Below are 25,674 nucleotides of genomic sequence, written 5' to 3' on the forward strand. Positions count from 1 at the left end.
GAAGAGAGAGGGTATCACGAAGCAATAACAGAGCAAAGAATAGATAAGAAAATTGAAAAGGATTTCATCTTTGTAGTTGAGGAGATAACTATTAGAGGGGACAGGTGAGATAATATCTAAAAGAGGGTAGTAGTTAATAAGGTACCCCACTGCCAACACAACCTATCCCTTCATATCAATTAGGGCACCCCATGCTATATATAGAAAAAGGGTAGTTAGACATATCCACATCCAGGGTGTTCGTCTATTTACTACTTCAGATTTGACTCGACGAGTCAGATGTGTATCTAAAAGAACAGGTAAGTAAAAAACCTTGACACAATATTAACCATAAATAACCTCAGCTTATCAACCAAAATCAGCAGCAACATTTAAATCTGAATGTTAAAACAGCAAACATACTTGATACTTCCATTCATAAAATAAGGCAGAAAAGCTAACCTGTCTTTTGGGATCTCTCCCAGAAAGTTCAGGACCTTGATATACCAACTGGATGATACAATACAAGTTAAAACTGGTGTATGGGATGATCATGTCTTCTCAAGAATGATACACCAATTAGATTTGTCGTAAAATCGATCACGTATAACTGCATTCTCTATTCCGGAAGCTAACCTGCAAAGAATGAACAAACCAATCGAATAGAAAATTAGTACGTGTGCAATAACGTATCTTCTTTGGTTCAGTTTATGATAGTTCAATCAAGAGATTATAGATCAGGAGGTTAAGATAATCTAGTTTTATGGTCTCAGACTCTAAGCATAGAAGAAAGAGGAAAGTACTAATGTAAGGAATTCGAACCAGAGTGACGCCTTACCTTTCAAGTTCTCCTTCCATAAAGACATGGTAATATCGGTTGTATACTACAGCACCTTTTTTATCATCTTTCTTTGCCAGACCATTTGCAATGGCAGAAGCAGATATTCCGCTAACTTCAGCACGATGATATGGTAAGTGCCACGGGACAAAATATTCCTGCTGACTTTCTGTGCACCCTCCATTTTCAGTAGCCAAGGAATCACCTTCCTTTTCAGAAGTTAAATGCGCACTTGCTCCGCTTTTCTCTTCATGATGCACTTCTGGAATGCTCTGTAGAGTGAAGGGTGAAGGGCTATTACGGACGCGAGGGCTTCCTGGCCCAACCCACTCGTCTGTGTACTTCTCGTTAAGAGGAGTCCACTTGGTAAGCAGAGTCTTATCTTCTTGTTCGACTGCCCAAACCGTTATTAGAGCCAACCCGCCTTTCCGAACAACACGCACTAACTCTTCTATAGCTTTTATCCTTCTGCTTTCTGTGCTTAGGTGGTGCAATACTGCAATAGAAATTGCCGCATCACCAAAACCAGTTCTGTAAGGCATATTTACTGCATCTGCTACCAAAACTTCATTCCCTCTATCTAGACATATGTTAACTAATGGAGGGCTTATATCACAGCCTATGTAAAAGCAATCGGGATTTAAGCCCAAATACTTCCCATTACCACATCCAGCATCCAGGACAAGCGAACCTTGTGGTAAAGAATTCAAAAAGGTGGAAACTTTAGGCCACTTAGCATATCGGGTCGAACTGAAATGGGGAGCAATGGCATCATAAACACTATGAACATACTTCTTTTCAATGTCAGGTGTGGATTGAACATTTGAAGAAGACTTCTGCCCCTGACTATCTGAAGTTGGCTGAACTTGAGATTCTACAACTGATACATGGGAAGGCGAGCTCAAAGAGCCGTCTATAAAAATATCTGTCATTTTACTGAAAGCTTTCTGGAGATTACAACCAAGTACAGAAGAAGTTGAGGCTCCCAACGATCTAACGAACCATTGGCTTATTCGTGCAAAATTATATGTTGCACTTTGACCTCTACCACTAAACAATACTGTCAGATAACAAGATAAAATGTTAAGAAGAGAATGTTACATAATTTCCGACATTTAACCTGAAAATGCTTCCAAATAAACCAAGAAGACAATTCGAGGAGAGGAGTAGAAGAAATAAACCAAAATTTTAAAACTATTGAACTGTAGTGGTGCCACAATCAAATTACGAAGACCCATTGGACAGGTCTATCAATTGCGTGATTTCGTATTTGTTTCTTCTAGGTTGACATCCAATGTGAACCGACCCCGCGGGACTCATTGGGTGTCTTGAGTAAATGGACTTGTGTTTGTTTCACCAGTCATATGATACTTTCCATAGTCATTTTATACAGCAATGAGCAAAACTCGCCAATACCCACTATTCGACAACTAGAAGCAAGCCCTAGATATTTTTTCACTTACCTCTTCCAACCCATAGAAGCTTCATTCTATGTCTAAAATCTAAATCTAAGTTCCCCATCTTTCCTCACTTTACAGCATCTCTCTCTCAAACACTTCGTTATACAAAATCATAAAGCTTATACATTTACATGATTTCATCTTTCGATGATTAAACACTGAATCTAGAATCAAAATTATAACTTTTAGGGTACATTTTGTACTTAAAACCTTGTTCTTTCATTACGTCTACCAAAGATTTCAGTTAAGAACTTCATCAGACGTAATTATACACTATTGAAAGGGAAAGCAAGAAAACCCTAATTCAGACGTTGAATCAAAATCTGGATTGATTTTAGATTAATCAAATGCAAAATCACAATGAATAATACATGAACCTAAATCGATTTCGAAACCTTAATTCTTCTAAAAAGAAAGAAGATATTACCTAACTTGGTAGCCACAGATTTGGTTGTAGCAGTCGCGAATCGGCGGAGATTGGCACTGTGAGATGTTAGGGTTATTGTTCTTAAGGAGTGATATGAAGAAGAAAAATAATGTAGTTGTAGCTCTAGTTGGCAGTGCAATTTTGGCAATTTGTAGGGGTAATTGTGGAGTTTTAATTTACCAATTTACATATGCACCCTTTATATTCGGCAAGGGGTGTGATGTGTTTTTTTTGTTGAAACGTCTCACTTAGGGGTGTATTCGAGTCGATCATGTAACGAGTTGTTGGAGCTCGGCTCAACTACTGCTCGTGTTCGACTCGAAGATTAACGAGTACAGCTTAATACGACTCGAAAATCATGTTCGTTTATGTTAACGAGTCGAGTTTAATCATTCTTTAGTGTAGTCCGAACTACTCTTGAACAACTCGCTTAACATGAAGTACTTTCTATAATAGTGTAGTACATAATTATGTATTTGTATTGAAATCTTTACATAGAATATCAACCATTAAAAGATTATTAGAATATAAATCACTAATCGTTATTGTTGCTGTGACAATTGATCGTCGAAGTATTTTGATGATTTAAGAAGTTGTTTTAATGTAAAGTATTTTGATAAACGAGCTCGAGCTCTTTCAAACATATACGAGTCGAGTTCGAGAAAGTGGACAATTACTCGACCGAGTTGCTCCAGTAAACAGTCAAAGACACTATGAACATCTTACTATTCGCATTGACTTGACTCAAGTACACCCTTAGTGTGATTTATCAGAATGATTGAATATCTCATTTTAAGTTGATTCAAATGTGATGTGATTTGGGGAGTCCGACTCATTTGAATATCTATCTTCTATTAGTTTTTGATTCACAAGGTTTAAATTCAAACAATGAGCAAAAACAAACACATCTTAAAACACGTGGAGAAATATATAGTTATAGATGTTTGGAGCTCTAAGAGCATGTCCAATGTAGGGGGGGGGGGGGGGGGGGCTGGGGCTCCCAATTCAAATTTTGGGAGCCCCAGCCCCAGCCCTCCAACCCGGGAACCCCGGGGCTGGGCTCCCGGTGGGGCTGGGAGCCCCATGCTCCCGGGAGCCCGGGCTGGGGGCTCCCAGCCCCAATTTATATCCGTTGGGAGTCCCCAACGGCTAGTTGGGGACTCCCAACAGTTGAATTGGGGTGGGTCCCCCCACCCCAATTATAATTTTTTTTTTGTTTTTTTTTTTTTTGTTTTTTTTTGTTATTATTTTGTTTAATCTTTTTTTATTTAATTTTTTTGGTGTAATTTTTAAATGTAAATCATTTTTTATTCTATTTTTTTTAAATAGAATTTCTTTGATTTTTTCTTAACACACTTCATTGATTGAAAACCAAATACATAATAATCGAAATACATAATAACTCCCTACAAACACATAATCGAAATACATAAAAACAAGTAAAATTTGAAATTTCAAATATTAGAGCCAAAATTTAATGGGTGAAAATTAAAACACAAACCTCACACACTTACACCACACATGTACAAAATTTAGATTTGGGAGCCCAACATTGGAGTTGCTCTAAGCCCCGGGGCTCCCAAAATTCAGGGGCTCCCAAAATTGGGAGCCCGAGCCCCACATTGGAGTTGCCCTAAATCTTGTAGAGATTGAGAAAGTGATAATAACAATAAAATAAGGGAGTCCATCAGCCTTTCATGTAATAGTTTGACACCCCTCTTAAGCACATAAAATTCTGAGGTCGACTCTCAATAGAAGCAGTTTATTATTAAGATTTATGTCGTGTAACAGAGACAATAAACTAAATAAAGGAAAGATTCAGATCTCTTAAAACAGAGTTAAGAGTCTTTATACGGCCTTTATAGCCTAGGAAGTGATGGTTATACTACTAATTCAACTACGTGATGTACGTAATGATTGTTGAAGCCCAATGTCGAAAAAGATAAGGATTGATTTCATTTTGACCTCCAATTTGTGATCAATGGGTTGCTTGTCCTTAAATTGTGTTCGACTGTTTTTTGACCTCCTTGGGCTAGACAATTCATTTCGACCCCAAATTTTGATCATTCCTCCCGTATTTGCCTTTAAGATATTTTCTGCGATTCTTTTTTTTTGTATTTATGAGTTATTTTTCTCACTTTCATTTCTTTTTCTTTATCATCTTCAAAAACATTTCTCTCTCATCTCATTTCTTTTCCTTCTTCATCTTCAACAACCACTAACAGACCAACCACTAACAGACCAAGGATACCGTCGTCCACCATCTATCGCGCGGTTTTCTCTCTTATTTCGTTTCTCATGTTCTTCCTCCATTTGTCCTCTCCTTACAATTTCTTCCTCTCTTAATCTCTCTGGGGAAGGGTCATCAGACTAAATATTTTCAGGGCAAAAGGTCCTCTCATCTTCGCAGCAACAGAGAGATAAAAAGAAAGTGGAGCTAGATAAAGAGAAAAACGAAGATGGAGGAGGATAAGGAACAGAGGAAAAAGCGGGAGGGAAAAGAGAATGGATGAAGAAAAGGAAAGAGAGTCACCAGTCAATGATGGTTAACATACCAGTATCCTCCGCAGGTCACCTCTTCAAGATGAAGAGAAGAGAGAAATGAACTACAAGAGAAAGAGAGAAACACAAATTGAAAAGAAAAACAAAATAGAAATAAACTTACAAAAATACTGTAAAGGCAAAATTAATAAGCTTGACCCAAATTAAAAGCGAAGAACGAATTGTTGGACACAGACCAAAACGACTAAGTCATAATTGGAAGCCAAAACAAAACTAACCTTTACAATAACAACTTCCATTTTCTTAACTTTTTTCAAAGAAGTTTCCACACATAATAAGACATCTCCTTCAAAAAAATATGTTTTTGTTATAGGATTGTGCATACCAATCTCCACAACTATTAGCAATATTGTTTGTTTTGGTACTTCATAGCCTCACCATTTCACTACATCTTCGGCCCATGTGGAATTGATCTACAACACATGTCAAACAACATCAAATTTCCCTATACGGCCAATATCTATATTATAAGACTGTCGGATCAGCTTGTGCTACGTCCGGTGATATTGTTCGCTTTGGCACTTCACAACTGTTGGCACCAGATTTCACCCCCCACAAAGGGAATGATTTACAGCAGGATTCCACATTCTCAATAATTTAGATATATATATATGTTTGAAGATTTTTCCTATAATTTATCATACTTCGAGAGTAAATTTGAAGTCAGTTTCACCTTCTAAATAATATAACCTTTAAATAAAGTATATGTAATTGGTAACTTCTATCAACAACTAGTTTTTTTTTTTTATCAAGGAGGACACAAACATTAATGTCACAGAGATCTATAGCAAAACAAAATTGGTTACATAGATTAGTTGTTTCTTCTAATTTCCATTAAAAAAAACTTTACCTATCACTGAGGCTGATGATGATGGGTGTAATACAACATTGCAGGAGGTGGTTGAAGTGGCCGGAAACTTGGTGGCGCTGGCACTGGCGGTTGCTGCTGATTATATGTCGCCGCCATGTTCATCATATGTTGCGGTGGTGGTGGTTGTGGTTGTGATGGTGGTGGTGGTGGAATATTACTGTAAGAATAAGACATTCCTGGCAACATACCTCCTGGAGATTGAAGGTATTGCTGATGAGAATTTTGATTTGTCAATACATGATAATGGGCCTGAGAGGTTGAAGTCGGACCTTGTTGAATAGGTGGTGGTTGGTGGATCAAAACAGTTTGATACGAATGTGTTGTTGGAAGAGGAGGTTGCATAAAAAGAGTAGCTGAATCCAAGGTTGACACAGGTTTGTTCTCGGGATTTAAAGGAGTGAACGAATTTGAAGAGGTAGTGGTTGTTACCAGACCAGTGTTCGTTGCTTCTTGTGCAGCGAAGCTAGAAAGAACAGATGCCATTATTTGCTGTGACGATTTTGAAGCTGCTAACTTATCTGCTACTTCAGCAGCAATGGCAGCTGCTGTTTTCGATTTCCCATTTGCATCTATTGATGAAGCTGATGATTTAGACACAGGAGCATCGGGTTCGTTGTTGAGTCGTTTTCTCATTTTACAAGCTTCCTCTGACTGAGCCATCGCTACCTATATCAGTCAATCTTTCAGTTCAGAACTGTGGGAAAAAGTTAAAACTCAAAACTTCAATGGAGATTAAACAGAAGAATCAGATATAACTTGTACCCAAAAAATTCAGTTCCATGATGAACAAGAAAGGATTACCTGTAGTTGAGTGCGAACATTTTCCAGCTCTGATTCCTACGAAAAAGTAAACAAGGTAAGAATCCAGTACCCTTAATGTCTTATTCTATAACGATGCATATTTCTATGTTCGGACTCGGTATAATATTACCCAGAGCCTGTGACGGTTAAGTCGATGAATCATATGATGCATTACCTGCTCACGTACTGCTTCTTTTAACTGAGATACCAAGGCCTCTCTAGTTGATTCGACTGACTTTAGTTTCTCAATGCATTCCTTTAAGATAGTTTCCTCCGTCTCTAGCTCAGTAGCTAAAATTGTTCGTTTTGGATCTCCTTCTGAAAAAAGATAAAGCAAATTCGCTAAATAGGAAATTGGGATCTTGAGACAAAGGCCCAATACTGGGAAGAATAAGCCAGTATTTTCACCATTTGACAAAAAAGTCACATCAATATGAAGATACCAAACAATTTACCTTTCCTACACGCCACATCGACATCTTTCTCCATTTTCCTCACATGGTGGACAGCAGACTTGCACTTGTTCATCAATAAATCTTCATCGGGATGTTCACTGATCACAGAATGAAATGCTGATACTATTTTCTCCGCGGTCCCTCCAGACGCCAGTTTCTTTAAGGTGACAAAATTACAAATCACAAGTATTATTCCTAAATCTTTAGATAATTGGAGGGACGAAAAGTGTACCTGAATTCTAAGAAAACTAGAAAGTACAATTTTGAAATCAACACAAAAACAGAAAAAAGACTGACATGGTAAGATCGAGTTACTTACTATTCTTACTGTACGAGCATCTCTTTTCACAATTCTAACAGCACGAGAACGTTTCCTATTCAACTCCAGTGGTGGAGGAGAGCCCTTTCCAAACATCAAATCTTTAAGGCCCTGTGCACGAGATCCAAATACTTTTCTTTCTTCCCATATACCAACCTATGAATCAGAAATGAATTGATTTAGTTAGGGTAATGTGAAAAATGACATTTTTCAGTCAATAAGATTTACTCTACCTATAGGCATACCATCTTTTACAACCAGATAACAATGTATGCGACTTTCAAATTGCAACATATTAGTTAAAGGAAATTTCAAATAAAAAAGTATCACGGGAACTCCAGAGGTGCATAAAGAAGAAGGCATTCTCAATAAAAGAGCAGAAAGGGTGTACCAATCGAGAGACGACAGTCTTTCCATGATCATCACCATTTTCAGAAACATCCTTCAGTGCTGCAGGAAGAACCTTCCAGAACTCATTGACAAATTCATTTCCTTTACGCTTGCTATTCTGAAGAATGTCATTGGCAAGATATAGAAAAGGAATTTTATCTGCTCCTTTGGAAGCATGGAATTGCTTATCCCATGTGGAAACCACCAGTTCTGCCTTCTCCCGGTGAAAGATACACCAATGAGATAGCGCTATGACAAGTTAAGAAAACCACCCATCGTACAGAATGAATCATCGTAGTTCCAATAATAAAGAAAAAAGTCACCCCTGAATGTGGAATAGCGGCATGAAAGACATTCGGAATCCTTACATGTACAAAAGACCATATGCCGATAAGTTGGTACAATTACATGAGACAACATTCATAATTTGAGTGATTCTTCTAGTTAACTGTAAGCGAATAGACGGTTATCAAAAATCGTTAACCTGTGAGTACTGACAAACTAAGGCTAAATTTTTCGATAAATGGGAAGTTTTTGAGAATACTAGTACATACTACTGTTGATAACTTGTAAAATTTGCATATTCTATCAAGTAGAGGAAGAAGTATTCAAATTCAAAAATGCCCTAAAAGCTAAATCATAAAACAAAGATGGAGAATTCAAGTAGAAAGATTGAAAAAGGATACTCTCAATACACTGTTGGGTGCTATTGAGCTTAGAAAGCTTGTCACCAAGAATCTGTTCATTGAAGACACTACTCATCCCACCTCAAGAATGCTGCCTCTCCAAACCCACCCACAATAAATAAACCCTAAAATTCAGCAGTTCTTCAACCTAATCACAATCAAATCCCGTAATCAGCAATTATATACCTAAGAAGAAAGAGAAAATTTACCAAAAAACTAAAGGAGGCATTTTTTTGCCCTAATCATGTTAGAGAACTGAGAAAAAGTTTATTTTTTTGGGTAATCAAGTACAAATTTTGTATCAGATGCCCTAACCCTGAAGCCGGAACAGATTTCCATTGAGAAAAAACGCAAATCCCGACCATGAAAGTACTGAAATGAGTTAAAACGGGGGGCAAGTTGAAATTGAAATCGAAACTTAAATGAGATTCAAATTATGGAAGTGGAAGAAAAGGGGGAAGATAGAGATTGAATAACTATACCTGGGTATTGTGTAAGAGATATCAGAGGGATGAACAGGAGCTTCAAAACCCTAGAAAATTTGTTCTAGAGAAGTAGGAAATAGTAACGGAGAAAGCAAGAGAGAGTTTCAGAGGGAAAAAGGGGGCTACCGTTTTTATTTGTTCTTAGGGGTTATTAAATCTGCGGCATGTTTAAATCAAATAAATCCCACCAATTCATTTCTAGGGTTTATTCACCTTTTGTTAGACATGGTTTTACAACTTGAACGAAAACACAGACATGGTTTTAATTTTTTTTTTTTTTTTTGAGAAAGGTTTTACAAGATTTTGTATGTGTGTATATATTCCTAGTTTGCAATTTTAGGCCATTCCATCTTTGGCTTGATGTATATGTTATCTTCTTTCCTTTTATGTTATAACTAGGGTATAGCCCGTGCCTCCGGCACGGACAAATTTATTAAGCACTACATGATGCAAATTTGATTGTAAGTACGAAGCACATTTTGCTTTAGTTGCCTCACCTTGATTAAAGAATCCTTGATACCTTCTCTTCTCTCCATTTAAACATTATGATCAATTTCATATATAGTGAATTTTATATTAGTCAGTTCCTCAAACAAAAGCACCTATCAATTCCATGAAGAGGTTATATTGAAATCAATATTTACATAACCCATTAAAGATATAAACAACATCTATTTTGTCAAACGAAAATTACACTAAAAACTATAAGTTAGTAAAATATAAAATCACTGATAGTCTTCTCGTCCTGAAATTTGTTCAAATACTTTCTGATACCCGAATAATTGGACATACTTGTAGTCAGATTTGTGTCGAGCATATTCAAGCAGATGGACAGAAGAATCACATCTCACCATCCCGAGGAACCCCACTTAGCAATATGTATGTGATAACCCCCATCACTCAGCCAACAGCTCTTGGTTGGAGTGGCAGGAGGTTAAGTTTTCCACCTTCTATGTGGTTGGTTCGAGGCACACTGACAGTAAAAAAACACCCATCACTCAAGCATCACATGCTAAACCACAATACCCACGTAACACTACCGAGGGCAACATAATGACTACCAACCACATCAGAAGAAGTTTCTCTTGAAACTGCAAATTAGAAATAACAAGTTAGATTTCAATACAGATTATATAATATCATCAATATCCGAAACCTAGAGCTAGCATATGAGAGTACCAGTAAGCATACAAGAAAGAATATAAATTCTGTTGAAACTTGGTAGGCATATAATTTGGTGGACGGACAAAACAGTAATTCACATATTGGTTGATAAGATTTCTTCATCGACCAAATTGAGATTGCAATAGTTTACATTTCTAAACTGGGTGATACAACTACCACAATAGTAAAAAGCTAAAACAGGCATTGTACTATAGATTTTTACCTCTATAGGTCATATAGATTTCTTTTTTGTTCGGAAGTGCTATAGAAGGGTTATTGTCACTGACTTGTGATAGAAATATATATGATACTTTAAATTTCTCATATTTCATGAACAACGACCTGCTCTAAATTTTTCTTCCTTACAATTGATAGAAAGGAAACAAAGAAATATAAAAACATTCAATTTGACCAACCCTGCTTGAATAATAGGTCATAGGTTTGATTCTCACAGGAAGTCGAATCCATAGTTATTAAACTTGGGTGAGTTTCAAAATTGGGTTTTACCTTCTCCAATTTTTGAAAAGAACCAGCTTTGAGAGGGAATCATCATTAAATGGCTTCGGCAGCAACAACAATGAGCCAGACAGGCCACCCGTCAAGAACTTATTCTCCTTGAAGATGTTTCCATTATTTTGAAGCCCCTCCTATGACGGCAGTAGAAACAAATAACAAACTACTATGCAATATATTTCTAATGTACGCAAACTACATGAATATAGATTACATCAAACTAACTACAAATGTATGCAAACTACTTTTGAGCAACGACTCCGACAAACTGCACCACATTTGGATGTCGCACCTTCTCTACCAATGTCAACTCAAGTTTGAAAGCATTTCTGCCCAAGATAAGAAAATATTATAAACAGTTGTCTATAACAAGCAAATTTGGTAACACAATCAGTGGCACAACTTTAAGAGAAACCATCCATATCTATGTTGAAAAGCACATAACACATATTCAAAATGTTGAAACAGAAAAGTGATATGGGTAGTCCTAATTGGATGGAAAGCGTAAGGTTCCATCTTCTCCCTTTCAAATGGCAAATGCAAATATGCTCGCTAGAGGAGTAACGGAAAACTATTAACAAAAACCACCGCTAACTCCATAAGTATTATGCGTCGAAAACTTATGAAAACAACATTAGCGCCCCAGAGGGAGCCTATTGTAGGTGTGATGCACAACTACAAAACAACCAATATAAGAAAGAAGGGAAATATTAAGTACGTAAATTACATCTGGATCAGTGTAGCCGTCCTTATCAAGTATCTTGACAACAACCTTTGTCCCATTCCATTTAGCTGTTTGATATGAATTCTGCAACAAAACAGACGCCTTCAATCCATCTTCAAAAGTAGCTTAGGGTGATGCTTGAATTATAATTAGTACGTGTATTCAATTATGATAAAAATAGCAAATAAAGTAATTCACTAAATGATTTTATGTATTGAAAGAAATGAGATCATGCCTTTGAAATACCATTATCCTTCCGTAGTTGTAGGTCTGATGGATTAAGCTCGTACTCAGGAACTTCTCCAGGATTTGCTACAGTCATTGGTGTTTTCCTGAACTTCTACAAGGTATCATGAGAAACATTTAAGAACCAAAGCTAAGTGGAATTTGTTTTTCATTTCGGGAGAGCAGAAAAAAAGTATAAGAGAAGTTTCAAGCATTACCGGAACTTTGGCTCCTCGAGCACTCAATATATTATAAATTTCTGAGTTCCCATAGACCTTGGCATCCGCTGCAGCCTATCAGGAGGAGAAACTCCTTTACAAATATTGTAATGACGTACAAATATCATGTTGAAGATATTTAACGTAATTGCTATTTTCTAATATTCACACAATATTTGTATTTCAACTGCATGGACGTCACACAATATAGCAAGAACTACTTCTTCATCACTTCTGGCAACTCCTTGTGCAAATAGGCAAATTTAATGAATGTTCAAAAGTTAATTAGAGCTAGATGCTTTAGTAATTGAAATATTATTTAGCTGCTAAGAAGGCACAAAAACTACACCGAAAAGCATAAAAAAAAGCGTACATTACAAGAACTATGTTATCCTAAGCATTCAACAAAACATTTTAAGGAATATCCTCAAACTATCTAGTCGACATTCCCCAAAGATAAATCAATGATTTAACCGACATAATAACCCTTTTGATTAAGCAATCTGCTTCACGGAATGATCGATTATTCCTTTCTATCCGGAGAGACCGTATGTAATATATTTTTTTAATCACAAAACTCTATTCCTAATCAAAGGGCATTCAAAATCATGTCTCTTCACGTGAGCAAACACAGGAACATGAATGTGCTGCGATGATTAAAGGGGAGAGTATACATAGAATTAGCAGCAAATAAAGACAAACTGGTGACTATATATGCAATAACCTTAAGCAAATAAGATTGAGACTTTCAACTCCCAATAGATGTTCCACTCTCTATAAACAATAACACAATAAGCATTAACATGTACCCAAGCTTAGTCATACATTTCATCAAACACTTAGTGTACAATCAGATTGAGAAACTCACCTCCTTAACAACTCTCCAAGTAAGAAGGTTCAGTGTCAGGTTCAATTGTGTTCCTGTAACAGAACCAAATGAAATTTGATTAGAGCAACAAAATATCAAAAATCTCAAATCAATATATATTGAAACAAAAAAATAACGCAGAAAAGATATCAGCTTAAGAAATTTAACTAAAAGGTGAAACTCTAAATCTGAATCAAACTAAAATAGGCATATAAAAATATAAATGATGTATTTAGATGGGTTTAACTGTTGAAAAGGGTATTTAAATTCCGCTAACGAAACCGAAAATAGGCGTCTCCATGAATAAGATGCAATAGGAGGAGAACCACCCCTATAATTTCATGTAAATATAATGCAAGAAAGAACAAAAATAGATGAATAAATCTTCATCCATTCCCAATTGCTGATTTCAAATCCATAAGCATGGAAAGGTTATTGAAATGGAAGAAACCCCTAGAACAAAAACATAAAGAGGAGTTAGATATATGATTTACCTGCTCTGTTAACTCTTCCTCGTCCATTTGCAAACTTAACCTGATTCCAGTTGTGGTGAGAATTCCTTTAAAAGAGTGATTCATTAAAACTAAATTCTGTAACCCTAAAAGAGAAATGACCAATAAGTTGGAGAATGAAGATAATTCTGAAACCCTAAAAATTAAATAGTAAGTGGGTAACTTACCTTCAAAAATCCTGCTTAAAGTTCAGAGGAAAAAGAGGAAGACGAAGAAGCATAAAACCCAAAATTAAGAAAGTCTGGAGTTTACCGTTTTCTTCCCTGTAACCATTTTGCAGCCTCTGGAGAGAGAAATCCCTATTTCTATTAGAGAGATGACAGGAAAAATTGGAAGATGATATACCCCGATGAGCGGGTAAAGATAGAAATCTGATAAAGATTGTAACGGTTGATGAAGTAATGTCAATTCGAGAGAGGCGCTGAAGTTATGTACCATTGAATATTGACCGAGAAAGAGAAACGGGGTTTCACTTAAAGGGTTGGTAACTAAAACCTAAATGAGTGGGTGAACAAATTATGGTCTTTTGTGGTAGGTAATCCAAATAATTTGAGATCAAACAAAACTGACGGCTGGATTTATCCAGGGGTTTGTCCCAGTCAGCACTTTTCAACCTGTTTTATTATATAGATTATGTTAATGTTGTTATCTCGTATGAGAATATAAATTTGCTAATTCTACCGAAAAGGAAAACATGATTAACAGTTTAGAAACAAAAAGAAAAAAATAGAGAAAAACGAGCGTAAAAGGAAATATAAAAGAGAGAAAGAGTGACAATCGGTCAATGATCTTGTTGTAATATAGTAACTGTCATGGAGGATAACTAAAATAATTTCTCATCAACTAACATAATAGCGACCAATTCATATCACATCAGTTAGAGTTTGTGGATAGATATTATTAGGTTGATTAGATATTGTATACCAGAGTTTTTTTTAACTTATTTTTACATTCACAAAAACTAATGCTAGAAAAACAATAAAGAGGTGATGATCAGATCAAAAACACGATCTTCGAAGGGGGAGCACTGTAACATCCTTACAAAAAATATAAGCGGTAACCCTGATTCTTATTGACAGTTCGACTGAAACTAATTATTTGAGATGTCGATATATGTATCTACAGCTTCACCAACAGTAAGAAAGATCTTTTCACTTCCAATTTTATCAACAAACTTTGATATCTTAAGCTTATGAATAACTTGCCATCTAGGGCTTGCTATAGCCAACTGAAAACAATCAAAATCAAATCGAAATTAGTCATTAAGTAGATCTCAATATTAAGAGCATCTCCAATGCAAGACTCAAGAAAAACTCTAAAAATCCTATGTGTCAAGTGTCAAAAATGGATCTCTAAATGTTCTCTTTCCTATTAGGTCATTTAGAGCATCTCCAATGCAAAACTCAAAAAAATCTCTATTCATCCTATGTGTCAAGTTCCATTTGAGATTCTCACTCCTAGGTGGCGTTAATAGAGATCTTCAATTTTTTTTGTCTCCAATGCAAAACTCTGAACTTATCTTATTTATTTATGTGGCATAATTATTTTTGTAACTAAATAATTAGTTATTTTAGAAAATATAGAAATGTCTCGATTTCTATTGGTTGAAAATCAAATATTGATGAGTTGGACAATTAGAGATATCTCAAGAGGACACTCTAGAAATAAAGTGTCCTCTTGAGATATCTCTATTCCACCCTCGACACATCATCTTAGAGATCCAAATAGAGTGTTGCATTGGAGAAGATTTTTTTAAAAAAACTCTAAAAATCCTAAGTGGCACTCGGAATTTCTAAGATTGAGTGTTGCATTGGAGATGCTCTTAGAGACACTCTATTACAAAACCTTCTTCAATGCAACACTCAAGGGAAACTCTAAAAATTTATATTTTGGTTTTAAAAAAATTGATTTGCTTATGTGGCATTTAGAGATCCTTTAGAGGACACTCTAAATTTAGAGTGTCCTCTTGAGGATCTCTAAAGTAAATCTTGACACGTCACTTTAGAGATTCATGTTAAGTTTTGCATTAGAGATGAATTTAAAAAAAAAACTCTAAAAAAATCCTATGTGGCACTCTAAGATTTAGAGTTTGAATGTTGCATTGGAGATCCATGTTGAGTTTTGCAGTGGTGATGGATTTTAAAGAAAAACTCTAAAAAATCCTATGTGGCACTCTAGGTATATATAAGAACTAGTTTTTCGAACATTTTCATGGATGGCCACTGATAACAAAATAAGAAATTGTTTCTTTTCCATAAATTTCAAAGAAGCGCCTTACTAGATGTTGTGTTTATTTCAAAGTTGATTATCCGAAAGGTAAGATAAATCTTAAAGCAATAACCTAAGCAAATAACCCTAGAACTTACTTGAATCCCAGTGGAGATTAGCTCCTTAAGTAGTTCTTGTAGGGCATGGAGACCTGAAGTGTCGATGTTCATCAAGTCTGTTTGAGGAATTCAAATTCATTGTTGAACAAAAATAGATAAACTGAAATGAAGAATTTAGATCTTCCAAGTGAAAAAGCTCACTTGACATATCTAGGACTAGTGCTTGAATTGTCATTTTCGCATTATCCAACGCCGATTCTTCCTCTTCTTCGGCCAACTTTCTTAGTATTCTGAAAGTCAGCCAAGTCGTAATCTATTAAAAGAACTATTACCTAAAAATATTGGGTAAATAAAAAAAATGGCTAATGTTATAGTGGTAAAAACAAAGTCATTACGTATTAAGTTGGTTTCTATTAGTGGAATTATATTGCTAGCATATATACATACCTTTCCCGAACATAATTAGCATTAGTGAAAGAAAGAAGCGAGGAATCAACGCGGATTATTAAGACACCGGGTATTTTACGTGCCATGGGATATTGGTCGAAGCTGCAAAAAATATCAGTTGTAGGGAGTCGTCCAAGAGCTTGAACATTTGGACGAATAGAGCTCAATATGATTCTTGATAAGGAAATAATTACCTGTATCATTCAAAATTTAATCACAAGTTAAGAAATTAGGTCAAAACTTGCGCAATTGAGATGCAAATTGTTTTCTCATCTAACCCAACTACATATTAAACAACCAACTATTTATTTTCTCTTACCGCGGTTAAAAGACCGATTTCGACTGATGCAAACAAGACTCCCACGAATGTGCCAATGCAAGTAAGAAAATCTAGTTTGTCAACTTTCCAAATATTTTGAGCTTCATTAATGTCGATTAATCCGGGTAGAGCAGATAGAATGATGGATGCCAGAATTGCAGTTGGAGTGAAATATAAGAGCCTAGTAAGAAGCTCTAATGATAAAATCACGGTAATCGCCATGACTACATTTGAAATTGCTGTCTGGCAACCTGCACTAAAATTCACAGCGGTTCGCGAAAATGAACCTGCATGTAAATATAATTGTGTTAACAACGACAGAATAGAGAAAATAGATATGAAGCGAAGTAGATATAAAGAAATAAAAGAATTTAAGCATAAAAAAATAAATCTAAAAGCATCTCTAATACAAAATTCAAAAAAATCTTTATTAGTCGTGTATGTCAAGTTTCAACTGAGTTTCTCATTCGAAAATGACAATTGACAAAAATAGAGATTCTTAATTCTTTTGTGCCAGAATTGCGAAACTCTAAATTTGTTTTATTTAATTATATAGTATGATTAATTTTGTAAAAGAAAAACAATACGTTACTCTGAAAACAATGAAGACTTGTTTTTTTTTGTGCATATAAAATATTAGAGCATCTCCAATGCAAAACTCAATCTTAGGAATTCGGAATGGCACATAGGATTTTTAAAGGGTTTTCTTAAAAACTCTCTCCAGTGTCAAACTCAATTTAGATCACTAAGATGATGTGATGTGGCGGTGATTAGATAGAGATATCTCAAGAGGACACTCTAGGAACGAAGTGTTCTCTTTAGATATCTTTAGTTGTCCAACTCTTTATTTTTAAAATTTTTGACCATTAGAAATTAAATCTTCGTACATCTTTTACATAACTAAATATTTGTTTACAGAAACTATCATGCCACATAAGTAAATCAAACAATTTTAGAGATATACATTAGAGACATTAAAATAATTAGAGGATTTGTATTTTGCTACATAGGACTACGAATCTTAATTGAGACTCGACAATAGGACTAATAGATTTTTTTTTTTTTGAACTGGAGATGCTCTTAATGAATTGGATAATTAGAGACATCTCAAGAGTACACTCTAGAAATATAGTGTCCTCTTGAGATATGTTTAACTATCTCCACATTATCTCAGAGATCTAAATTGAGTTTTGCATTAAAAACTTTAAAAATCTTATGTGACACTCTAAGTTTCTAAGACTGAATGTTATTGCATTGGAGATTCTCTAAAAATCAAACTTTAGAAAGACAATCGAAAAATTATACTGTATTAAATTTAGGGATGAATATAAACCGTACACAGTTGTAGGCTAAACGAACGGTTGGTCACAATTTGTTTATCTTTTACAACATCTAGTAACTCTAAATCATAAAATTAATCAAAATGTCCCGAATACGGAATACCTCTAAAGTCAAAGAGAAGAATAGGGGAAGTTCGAGGCTCACAATTTACTTGTGTGAAAGAGGACGGGAACTATGGAAGTGGAGTCGAAATCATCTATAAAAATTGAAAGAGGACGGGAACTATGGAAGTGGAGTCGAAACCATCGATAAGGTGGTTCTGAGGCCTATTGCAAAATGACTCAAAACTAGCTAATACTATTCAAACTAAAATTTCATACCAACCCTCTTTTTGTTGAGGCCAGAGTCTATTGGAAGACTCGATTTCTTTTTACTACGAAAGTCTACAAGGACGTTGATACATCAAGATGTGAAAAACACGATAACAACTGGATCTAAATCCTTAAAGAAACGGCCTAAAGTCCAACTAAACTACCGGTTTAAAGCTTAACTAAACTAATGATCTAAAACCCATCTAACTACTTTATTTATACCTTTAATAACTCAAGTTCAATAAATCATAGATCTCACTTTTAGTAGGAGTCGAACCTGAGACCTCCGGAGTTTTAGAGTACATGCAGTACCAAGTACAAACTTACCTCTTCAACAAAAAAAAAAGTACAAACTTACCTATCGTTTGTTGGGGGAAGACTCAATTTCTAAAACTTAGATACCATAGTTCATTAATAATTTTTATGCCAACTCATATGCCAATCTCTAAAAAAAAAAAAGAAAAGTAGAGGGTGGTTGGGGAACCACAAAAAAAAAAATCACCTGTTGCCACATAACAAGAAGTCAAGGATCCTGAAATGTTCATGAAACCAAATGCCACCATTTCCTTATTCCCATCAATATGATAACCTTTTACTGCTGCAAAAGATCTTCCTACAGCTATTGCTTCCTGAAATGATCAATTGGTTTAGAACAAAATGAATGAATTTTAAGTACTTCTCTCTCAGTGTGTGTGTATATATATATGTATACGTATATAGATTTACTTACTGTAAGGGCAATTATGGCAGATATTAATCCGATTTTCGCAGCTTCACCAACATGGGGACCACTGAATTGAAGTTGTTTAGCTGAACTTGGATTCAACCCTCTGTTTATATGTTTAACTATATTAACTCCATGGTTATCAGCTCTTGTTATAAAAACTATTAGAGTTGATAAGATCACTGATAAGAGTGGAGCAATGGCTGGTAACCAGAACAGTTTCTTGTTCCTTCTACCCTGAAAAAATCAAGCATAGTATTTATTGGGTTTCTTTGTGATAGTCAAATTGGAATAAGATAGCTCCAAAGAATGTGAGTGAATGAGCTTAGTAAGTGCTGACACCTTTTGGGTAGATTCATGGAGCCCTCCCCACAAACAAAACACCGTACTAGTTGGGCTTGGGCTTGGGCTTAGGCCTGGGTGACGAAGGCCAATATCAGTAACTAACAGGTCTTGGATCCTTACAAATGATATTAGAGTCGGGGACGACTCGTCTTATGTGGGATGTGAAGATGTGATTGTCTCAAATTACTTGGCAACTGTCGGGGATCCTGAACTATATGTGCGGGTTCAAGTTTAGCAAGTCAGGAGGCCTTTTGGTTGGGCAGGCAGAGCCTTCCCACGAACCAGCCCCTTTACCTTTGGGCTTGGCTTTGGATGGAAAAAGAACAACAAAGTTTTTTTTTTTGAATTGTTAGCATGCCTCGAACCCTCGACCTCTAGGTGGAAGACTAAACCTCTCACCACTTAGTAAGTGATATCGCGTTTGTTTTCTATTACTTTTAAGTGCTTGATTTTTATTTTTATATTAATTCTAAATGTCATAAAAATGAGAAATTGTCTATTTTGACCTTAAAGTATTTACATATTAGCATTTCATACTAATTCATTATGCTCGCGAGTTTGGATATAAGAGAATTACGGTTTATGAATATTTTATGTTGAAAATATTAACCTCAAATAATTAAAAATTATGAAGGAGAAAGAACTTACGTTGCATCATGGAGTTTGGGTGGTTCCGTGATTAATGAAGGAAGAGATGTGAAATTTTTTTAAGAGAAAAGCTTAGGTGAAGGATGAGTGAAGAAAGAAAAAGGTCATTGATAAAGTCATAAAAAGATTTTTTTACTTATCAATTGTTTAAGATTTTCTTTTTAGTTATAATTATATTGGTAATTATAATATTCGGTAGGGATAGAAACGTCTTTTTTAGCACTTAGAAAGTAAGTGTAAAAAAATAAGCTCCAAGTTGGAGCTTACTTTTTTGCACTTACTTTGACCCCACTTACAAGTTACTAGTGATATTCACTTATTAAGTGAAAAAACAAACGGCCTAAAATTACCGGTCCGCACTTATTAAGTGAAAATCAGTTAATAAGTGCAAAAATCAAACACCCTCAGTAACTATTGGGCCTTCCCTCTTGGCTTTGATCATATAATGTCTTACCAAAAATCTTGCAAATAGGATCAAAATCAGGAATGAGCACCCAAGGAGAAGATTATAAGGGCTCCACTGTTTTAGATAACACAAGAAAGAAATAAAGAAAGAAAAGATGTTAGAACTTATTGATAGAAATGTAAGAACTAAACAGAAATGTTGATTCAATCATATAGAACTTACTGGATGTTGAAAAGATCGAAAAACAGCACCAAGGACGGAGATCACATCAGTATTATTTGTGAAGTGGGCGATACCAAACAGTCCTTTAAGTTGCTGCAAACCAATAACAATGGCTGCACCTCCCATGAACCCAACAATGGCAGAATGTGATAGGAACTCAACTAGAAACCCCAATCTATAAAGAACCCAAGAATGAACTCGTTATGTCTTAGACGTGTATAATTCATATAGAAACTTAAGTTTCAAGTCAATTCGATGACTTGATTCAAGAGGAAATGAAACCAACCTTAGCAATCCAAAAAGAGCTTGAAAAGTGCCAGCAAAGAAAGTCACAGTGAATACCATTTTCCTATAACTATTTGGATCAACCACTGGATCCACCACTTTGGAAATCATGGAAGACAAAAGCATTGAAACCACAGCTACCGGTCCGACCGCTATTTCTTTTGAACTCCCCATTAACGCGTAAATTAGCGGTGGAACAACATTTGTATCTAAACCAAATCACACAACCCATTACAATTTAATCTAGATAACATTGGTATCATTTTTTTACTATAAATGTAATGAATAAATAAGGAAGTAGACTTACAAAGACCATATTGAGGATCAAGTTTTGCTAAATTGGCATAACCAATACTCTGCAACATGAAGAAAGAAAAAAAGTCGAAATTCGAGAAGAAAACTAGCTAGCTAGATTAGTAATTACTTCAAATTTAACTATGAAGATTATAATTACCTGGGGAATGCTTAAACTTGCTAGAGTTAAACCCGACATTAAATCGTTCTTAAACATTGAAAATTTGTAATTTCTACCCCATCTAAGTATTGGAAACAAACCCTGTAGTACTAAACCAACATGTTTTCGTTCCGGTTTTATGTCAACCCAAGAACAAGAAGAAGAAGATGAGTTGTTTCTATTAGGGAAGAAATTCTCACTTATTGAACCAAAGATTTCAGTCCAAAAACCCGGTGGGTCGGGCCCGTTAAGCAACCATCCGGACCGTTCAGTAACAGGATTCCGGCCACCGACATGAATGGAATGTAGTTCTTCTGTAATGAATGAACCATTAGAGGTTGGAGAAGCCATGAATTTTGGAAGTGCTTTAAGTGAAACTTTATAAGTAGTTGATCTAAAAATAGTTCTAAAAATGTAACTACCAGTCCCCAAACACCAATTGTGTAGGAGTTAGCTAAAGGGATGGTGGAGGGGTGGCTAAAAAAAGGAGATTCTAAAAAAGAGGTAAAAGTCCAAACACTAGAATCTATGGACCTATGTAGGGTTATGACTTATGAAACTTGTGGGGTTGGATTTAAAAGGGGAATCTTCCCTCCCATTTTGTGCCCTAGGAGTCCAGTTTTTCTCCACTAGGGTAGAGTGGATAATAGTCTCAATATCAATATACCTTTTTTTTTTCCTTCTAGGGAGTTCACTTTGATTTCAAATGTATATAATACATAAACATGGGAAGTTACATTCCCATAGGTATGTCGGTAGTAGGCGAAAATAAGCCGAATGAGATGCCTAAGTGGTCCAACACTAGAGCGTAGAGATATCACATAACCGATTTATTGTCTTACGAACTGCATCAACATTAAAATTATAGTGTTGTAAGAAGAAGCTTCAAGTCGAAGAGTTCGGGATTATGACATGTAGGGCATCAACTTGGTGATAAGTAGTTGACTGGTTGAGTGATCTACACATGGGGGGTATGGAATTTCTTGTAGTGGTTGGTAAAGTTCACTTCAAATCATCTCATTCATCAAGTTGACTCCCCAATTGTCATCAAAATTTCATGCTTTATTTTGTTCCGTTAGAGTGAATAGTGCAGGTAGTGGATGTATTGTTGCTTTCTTCATATCTTTATTATTCTCTCTTTCAAGTTTCAACAAAAATAAAAGATGTGTTTCTCTCTGCCCGGCCACTCTCCCATGTTAGTCCCAGCGGGGATGTGTCGGGATTCACGGGGGGGAGTGGGCGGGTATAGCAACATTTTCCTTTTCTCAAAATAATGGTAATCACCACACATTCTTTTTAGAGCCTGCACCGTTAAAGGCAGCCCACTCAATTGAAATCAATTGGTGATAGGATTCTTTTATGTCATTTTCATCACCACCATATATTTATGGCATCTCTCTTTCTATTTGTTCTCTCTCTCAGTGTCCTCACCCTCTTCCCTCTCCACCACCATATATTTATCAAGCTAAAGAGGGTTTGATCAAAAGTCGAAGAACTCTTTTTCGCCATCTTCTTCACCATCACCGTATTCACCACTACCGCCACTTAATCTCTCTCACACATACACGTTGTTATGTACTCTCTCTCGCTCTTTGAAATCCTTGTCCATGTTCATCTTCTTAGACAACAGTCCAAAGGAAGGGTGGCAATGATAAAGGTGACACAGAGAGAAATTGCGGGCGACAGAGATGCCTCTAGTTGCTCGTCTTCTTCTTTTGCTTTTCTAACGGGAAATTTTATATACACTCCCCACTTTTACCTTACCTTTAAGGTAATTGTATACAACAAAATGGTGAGTTCATTAAAAAAAATTGAAGTGGGTTTAATAATTGTATATACACTCAATAGACCTACTCAAGCATGATGTGCGTGCATGGTAAAAATCCTTTGTGCTCTAAAACTTCTCTAGTAAAGGATTTAAGAAGTGGGCTCTGACTATTCGTAACCAGTGGGCCTTTGCTGAAGGCGTTAAACGAAATACAACATGGACTCGCGACTTAACCACGTGGCATCCTTACATGCACTGCATTAGTCCTCGAGATTGAAAGTATGCCTATTGAACCAGATTCAGTGGTGTGGGGTGCTCTTCTTGGAGCTTGTAGGATTCATCAGAATGTTGAACTTGGGCGAAGAGTTGCTGAGAGACTATTCCAGTTAGAGCCACAAAATTCAGGCAACTACATTTTATTATCGAACATTTATGCATCTCAAAGAATGTGGAAAGAAGTGGGGGAAATTCGAAAACTAATGAGAGATCAAGGTGTGACAAAGGAACCTGGAATCAGTTGGATCCAAGTAAATAACAAGTTACATTCTTTTTTGACTGGGGACGGATCACATGTTCAAACTGAAGAGATATACTCGACTTTGAAGAAGTTTTATCAGCGACTCAGAGAAACGGGTTATGTTCCTGACACAAGTTTTGTTCTTCATGATATAGAGGAAGAACAGAAGGAAACTGTTAGTATTTGTAGATAGATATTGCAGTGGAGATCTTGATCATGAATGAGGCGGTATTCATTAGGGAAAATACTGATTTAGTCCGATTAAAGCTGAAAGGTAATAAATCTTCCACTCGGAATTACTTAAACAAAAAAGGAAAATGGGATAGTTAACTAGTAGGCATGGAAAGTATTGTTGTATTATAGCCCAACCACTGTTTTCAGCTTCTAAATTGATAACAAGCAGGCATGTAAAATACTGCCATTGATTATACCACAAATATCAATTAATTTTGTTAACACTATATTTATTTGTCGGGTTGTTAGGAGGTTAATAATTTGACGGTAAGTGCAACCATTGCACCCAAGCGTTACAAGAGCCCACTGACTTGCTAAAATCAACATAAGATTTAACATGACTGTATAACTAGAGTCTGGGGAGAACCCAACCAAGTTAGCAACCACTAGATTGAGGCAAACTAGTCTAACTTGAGACTAGGGCAAGCCTAAGCTGTATCAGAGAACGTCCTCAGAGAAAAAAGTTAGACTACTTGGGATGTATTTTAGATTCCATAAGATTACCCATCTAATTGACTTTTGCACTTAAATTTCACATATTATGTGCGGGTCACTAGTTTTAAGGTGTTTTTTGATCACTCAATAAGTGAAAATCTTTTATAAGTACAAAATTGTTGAAGTCTGGAACTAATGATTTCGCACTTACTTTGTCATCACTTTAGGACTACGTAGTTCCTAATCTAGTTTAACAATCACCAATACAATCACAATTAATAAAAAACTAAAATCCTTAATATCTATATAATAAAACAGAAGGACATCTGCTGATCGGGACAAACATCTTTTTTTAATAAATGATATTGTCTAGAGACCCTTACATTTTTTGGTTTAGTCGCCCCACTAACAATTTAATGGATTTCAATTTTGCCCCTACACCCATTTACATGTTCCGTCTAAAACCAACAAATCCTCTTTTAATCTGGGTCGTTGAGTCAGATCAACTACCCCCTTCTCTTCCGAAATCCTTCTTTCTCTCAATCTAACTTCCTTGCGAAATGTTACCCTTTCAACCGTCTATCTTCATCGACTCCTCTTTCTCTCTTCCAAAGGCCTTCCATCAATGGACCCCGTCACTAAATTTTGCCATTGTTATTGTCTTGTTCTACATCTTTCTTGCTTTTGACCGGGTTACATGATTTGCCATATTTTCATCACGTTTGCAAAGTTTCTGAGATTGGGTTATTTTTTGTTTATGACGTTCAAGTGTATATCGGATATTTTGAAGGTTCAAACGCCTAAAATATTTTAAGAAGGGTTAGTGGCGTAGCCACGGGTTATACCTAGTCATAATCAATAACGCAACGGAAATGCTAGGTTAAAAAAAAAATTGACGATTTTTATGCCGAAATGATGTCGTAAATGACCAATGAAGCTTTTATCGAACTACTGAAAACTTTCAAAGAGAACTGAAACTGATCCTTCAGTGATGAATGTGCTAATAGATTTTTTTTTCGTGAAATTAAGATAGGACGTAAATTATTTGATCAGATGCAACAAAGCTTTTATTGTAAATACGTCTTGGTTGATATGCATGTTATTAAATTTGTCTTTGGAAACACAAATAAGAGGGACAAAAGAGGGATGGAGATTAGAGGCTTGAAACGTGTACTAAGTACACTTTCCTTAAAGCATTATTTGCCCCCTCTCACTCGAGATTACTTGAAGGGTATTAGGCAAATTGCTTCCCAAGATATGACAAGCCTTTGTGAAACTACACCAAGTAATTTGTGGAGATTTCACTTAAGGAGCATTAGAACACATTGAAGATGGCAAAGGATATTCCGACATAGTCACTCTACATGGTTTTCGATTACTTACAATGTGTATAT

At 35.8% G+C, this 25,674-nt stretch overlaps 3 protein-coding genes and 2 long non-coding RNA genes across 13 annotated transcripts; all 5 read right to left on the reverse strand.

Annotated features, from left to right (window-relative positions):
* Positions 1-324: 324 nt before the first annotated feature.
* LOC147569531 (S-adenosyl-L-methionine-dependent methyltransferases superfamily protein) lies at positions 325-4,636 on the reverse strand. The gene is made up of 4 exons (XM_086656018.1): positions 4,337-4,636; positions 2,705-3,656; positions 818-1,877; positions 325-615 (listed from the first exon to the last, which is right to left on the reverse strand). Exons 3-4 carry the CDS (start codon positions 1,747-1,749, stop codon positions 531-533), a joined length of 1,017 nt encoding a protein of 338 aa, XP_086512144.1. The 5' UTR covers positions 1,750-1,877; positions 2,705-3,656; positions 4,337-4,636; the 3' UTR covers positions 325-530.
* On the reverse strand, positions 3,617-9,632 carry LOC147569532 (uncharacterized). Of its 8 annotated transcripts, none has more exons than XR_015231301.1 (11): positions 9,271-9,508; positions 9,104-9,160; positions 8,789-8,936; positions 8,104-8,351; positions 7,713-7,868; positions 7,394-7,550; positions 7,114-7,256; positions 6,939-6,974; positions 6,117-6,803; positions 4,337-5,310; positions 3,617-3,656 (listed from the first exon to the last, which is right to left on the reverse strand). XR_015231301.1 is itself a non-coding variant. In XM_086656013.1 (9 exons), the coding sequence occupies exons 2-8, from the start codon at positions 8,862-8,864 to the stop codon at positions 6,120-6,122; spliced, it is 1,500 nt and encodes a 499-aa protein (XP_086512139.1). In that variant the 5' UTR covers positions 8,865-8,936; positions 9,271-9,632; the 3' UTR covers positions 4,848-5,310; positions 6,117-6,119. The 8 variants fall into 8 exon arrangements, 3 of the variants coding, with proteins under 3 accessions (XP_086512139.1, XP_086512141.1, XP_086512138.1); XR_015231300.1 differs by lacking the exons at positions 3,617-3,656; positions 9,104-9,160 and adding an exon at positions 5,485-5,679 and having other exon boundaries at positions 4,848-5,141; positions 5,260-5,310; positions 9,271-9,632; XR_015231303.1 differs by lacking the exon at positions 3,617-3,656 and having other exon boundaries at positions 4,848-5,141; positions 5,260-5,310.
* A 231-nt stretch (positions 9,633-9,863) lies between these two features.
* LOC147569533 (uncharacterized) lies at positions 9,864-11,758 on the reverse strand. The gene is made up of 3 exons (XR_015231306.1): positions 11,678-11,758; positions 10,945-11,279; positions 9,864-10,364 (listed from the first exon to the last, which is right to left on the reverse strand). It is a non-coding gene; the product is annotated as an uncharacterized LOC147569533 (long non-coding RNA).
* A 151-nt stretch (positions 11,759-11,909) lies between these two features.
* On the reverse strand, positions 11,910-13,807 carry LOC147569534 (uncharacterized). The gene is made up of 5 exons (XR_015231304.1): positions 13,665-13,807; positions 13,480-13,583; positions 12,986-13,038; positions 12,118-12,192; positions 11,910-12,014 (listed from the first exon to the last, which is right to left on the reverse strand). It is a non-coding gene; the product is annotated as an uncharacterized LOC147569534 (long non-coding RNA).
* Positions 13,808-14,374: 567 nt separating this feature from the next.
* On the reverse strand, positions 14,375-24,104 carry LOC147569535 (low affinity sulfate transporter 3-like). 2 transcript variants are annotated; one of them, XM_086656011.1, is made up of 12 exons: positions 21,327-24,104; positions 21,180-21,228; positions 20,874-21,081; positions 20,588-20,762; positions 20,414-20,479; positions 18,973-19,203; positions 18,745-18,871; positions 16,591-16,877; positions 16,272-16,465; positions 16,026-16,114; positions 15,864-15,916; positions 14,375-14,725 (listed from the first exon to the last, which is right to left on the reverse strand). In XM_086656011.1, exons 1-12 carry the CDS (start codon positions 21,675-21,677, stop codon positions 14,588-14,590), a joined length of 1,968 nt encoding a protein of 655 aa, XP_086512137.1. In that variant the 5' UTR covers positions 21,678-24,104; the 3' UTR covers positions 14,375-14,587. The 2 variants fall into 2 exon arrangements, with proteins under 2 accessions (XP_086512137.1, XP_086512136.1); XM_086656010.1 differs by having other exon boundaries at positions 15,864-15,940.
* Positions 24,105-25,674: the final 1,570 nt, after the last annotated feature.

This window comes from Eschscholzia californica, unplaced genomic scaffold, assembly GCF_041429995.1.
Source record: "Eschscholzia californica isolate CP2 unplaced genomic scaffold, dmEscCali1.0.p SCAF_1, whole genome shotgun sequence".
In the NCBI taxonomy this organism is placed as follows: Eukaryota; Viridiplantae; Streptophyta; class Magnoliopsida; order Ranunculales; family Papaveraceae; genus Eschscholzia; species Eschscholzia californica.

Excerpts from the sequence above, each read along its gene's own strand:
- LOC147569535 (XM_086656010.1), bottom strand. The coding sequence starts at position 21,677 with ATGGCTTCTCCAACCTCTAATGGTTCATTCATTACAGAAGAACTACAT. Across the intron at positions 20,763-20,873 it reads GCTCTTTTTGGATTGCTAAG|ATTGGGGTTTCTAGTTGAGT; the intron begins GTTGGTTTCATT and ends GGTTCTTTATAG. Across the intron at positions 14,726-15,863 it reads TAATCTCCACTGGGATTCAA|TTGGCTATAGCAAGCCCTAG; the intron begins GTAAGTTCTAGG and ends GATTGTTTTCAG.
- LOC147569531 (XM_086656018.1), bottom strand. The coding sequence starts at position 1,749 with ATGACAGATATTTTTATAGACGGCTCTTTGAGCTCGCCTTCCCATGTA. Across the intron at positions 616-817 it reads ATGGAAGGAGAACTTGAAAG|GTTAGCTTCCGGAATAGAGA; the intron begins GTAAGGCGTCAC and ends CATTCTTTGCAG.
- LOC147569532 (XM_086656013.1), bottom strand. The coding sequence starts at position 8,864 with ATGAGTAGTGTCTTCAATGAACAGATTCTTGGTGACAAGCTTTCTAAG. Across the intron at positions 8,352-8,788 it reads CACCCAACAGTGTATTGAGA|CGCTATCTCATTGGTGTATC; the intron begins GTATCCTTTTTC and ends AACTTGTCATAG. Across the intron at positions 7,869-8,103 it reads AGACTGTCGTCTCTCGATTG|GTTGGTATATGGGAAGAAAG; the intron begins GTACACCCTTTC and ends TCTGATTCATAG.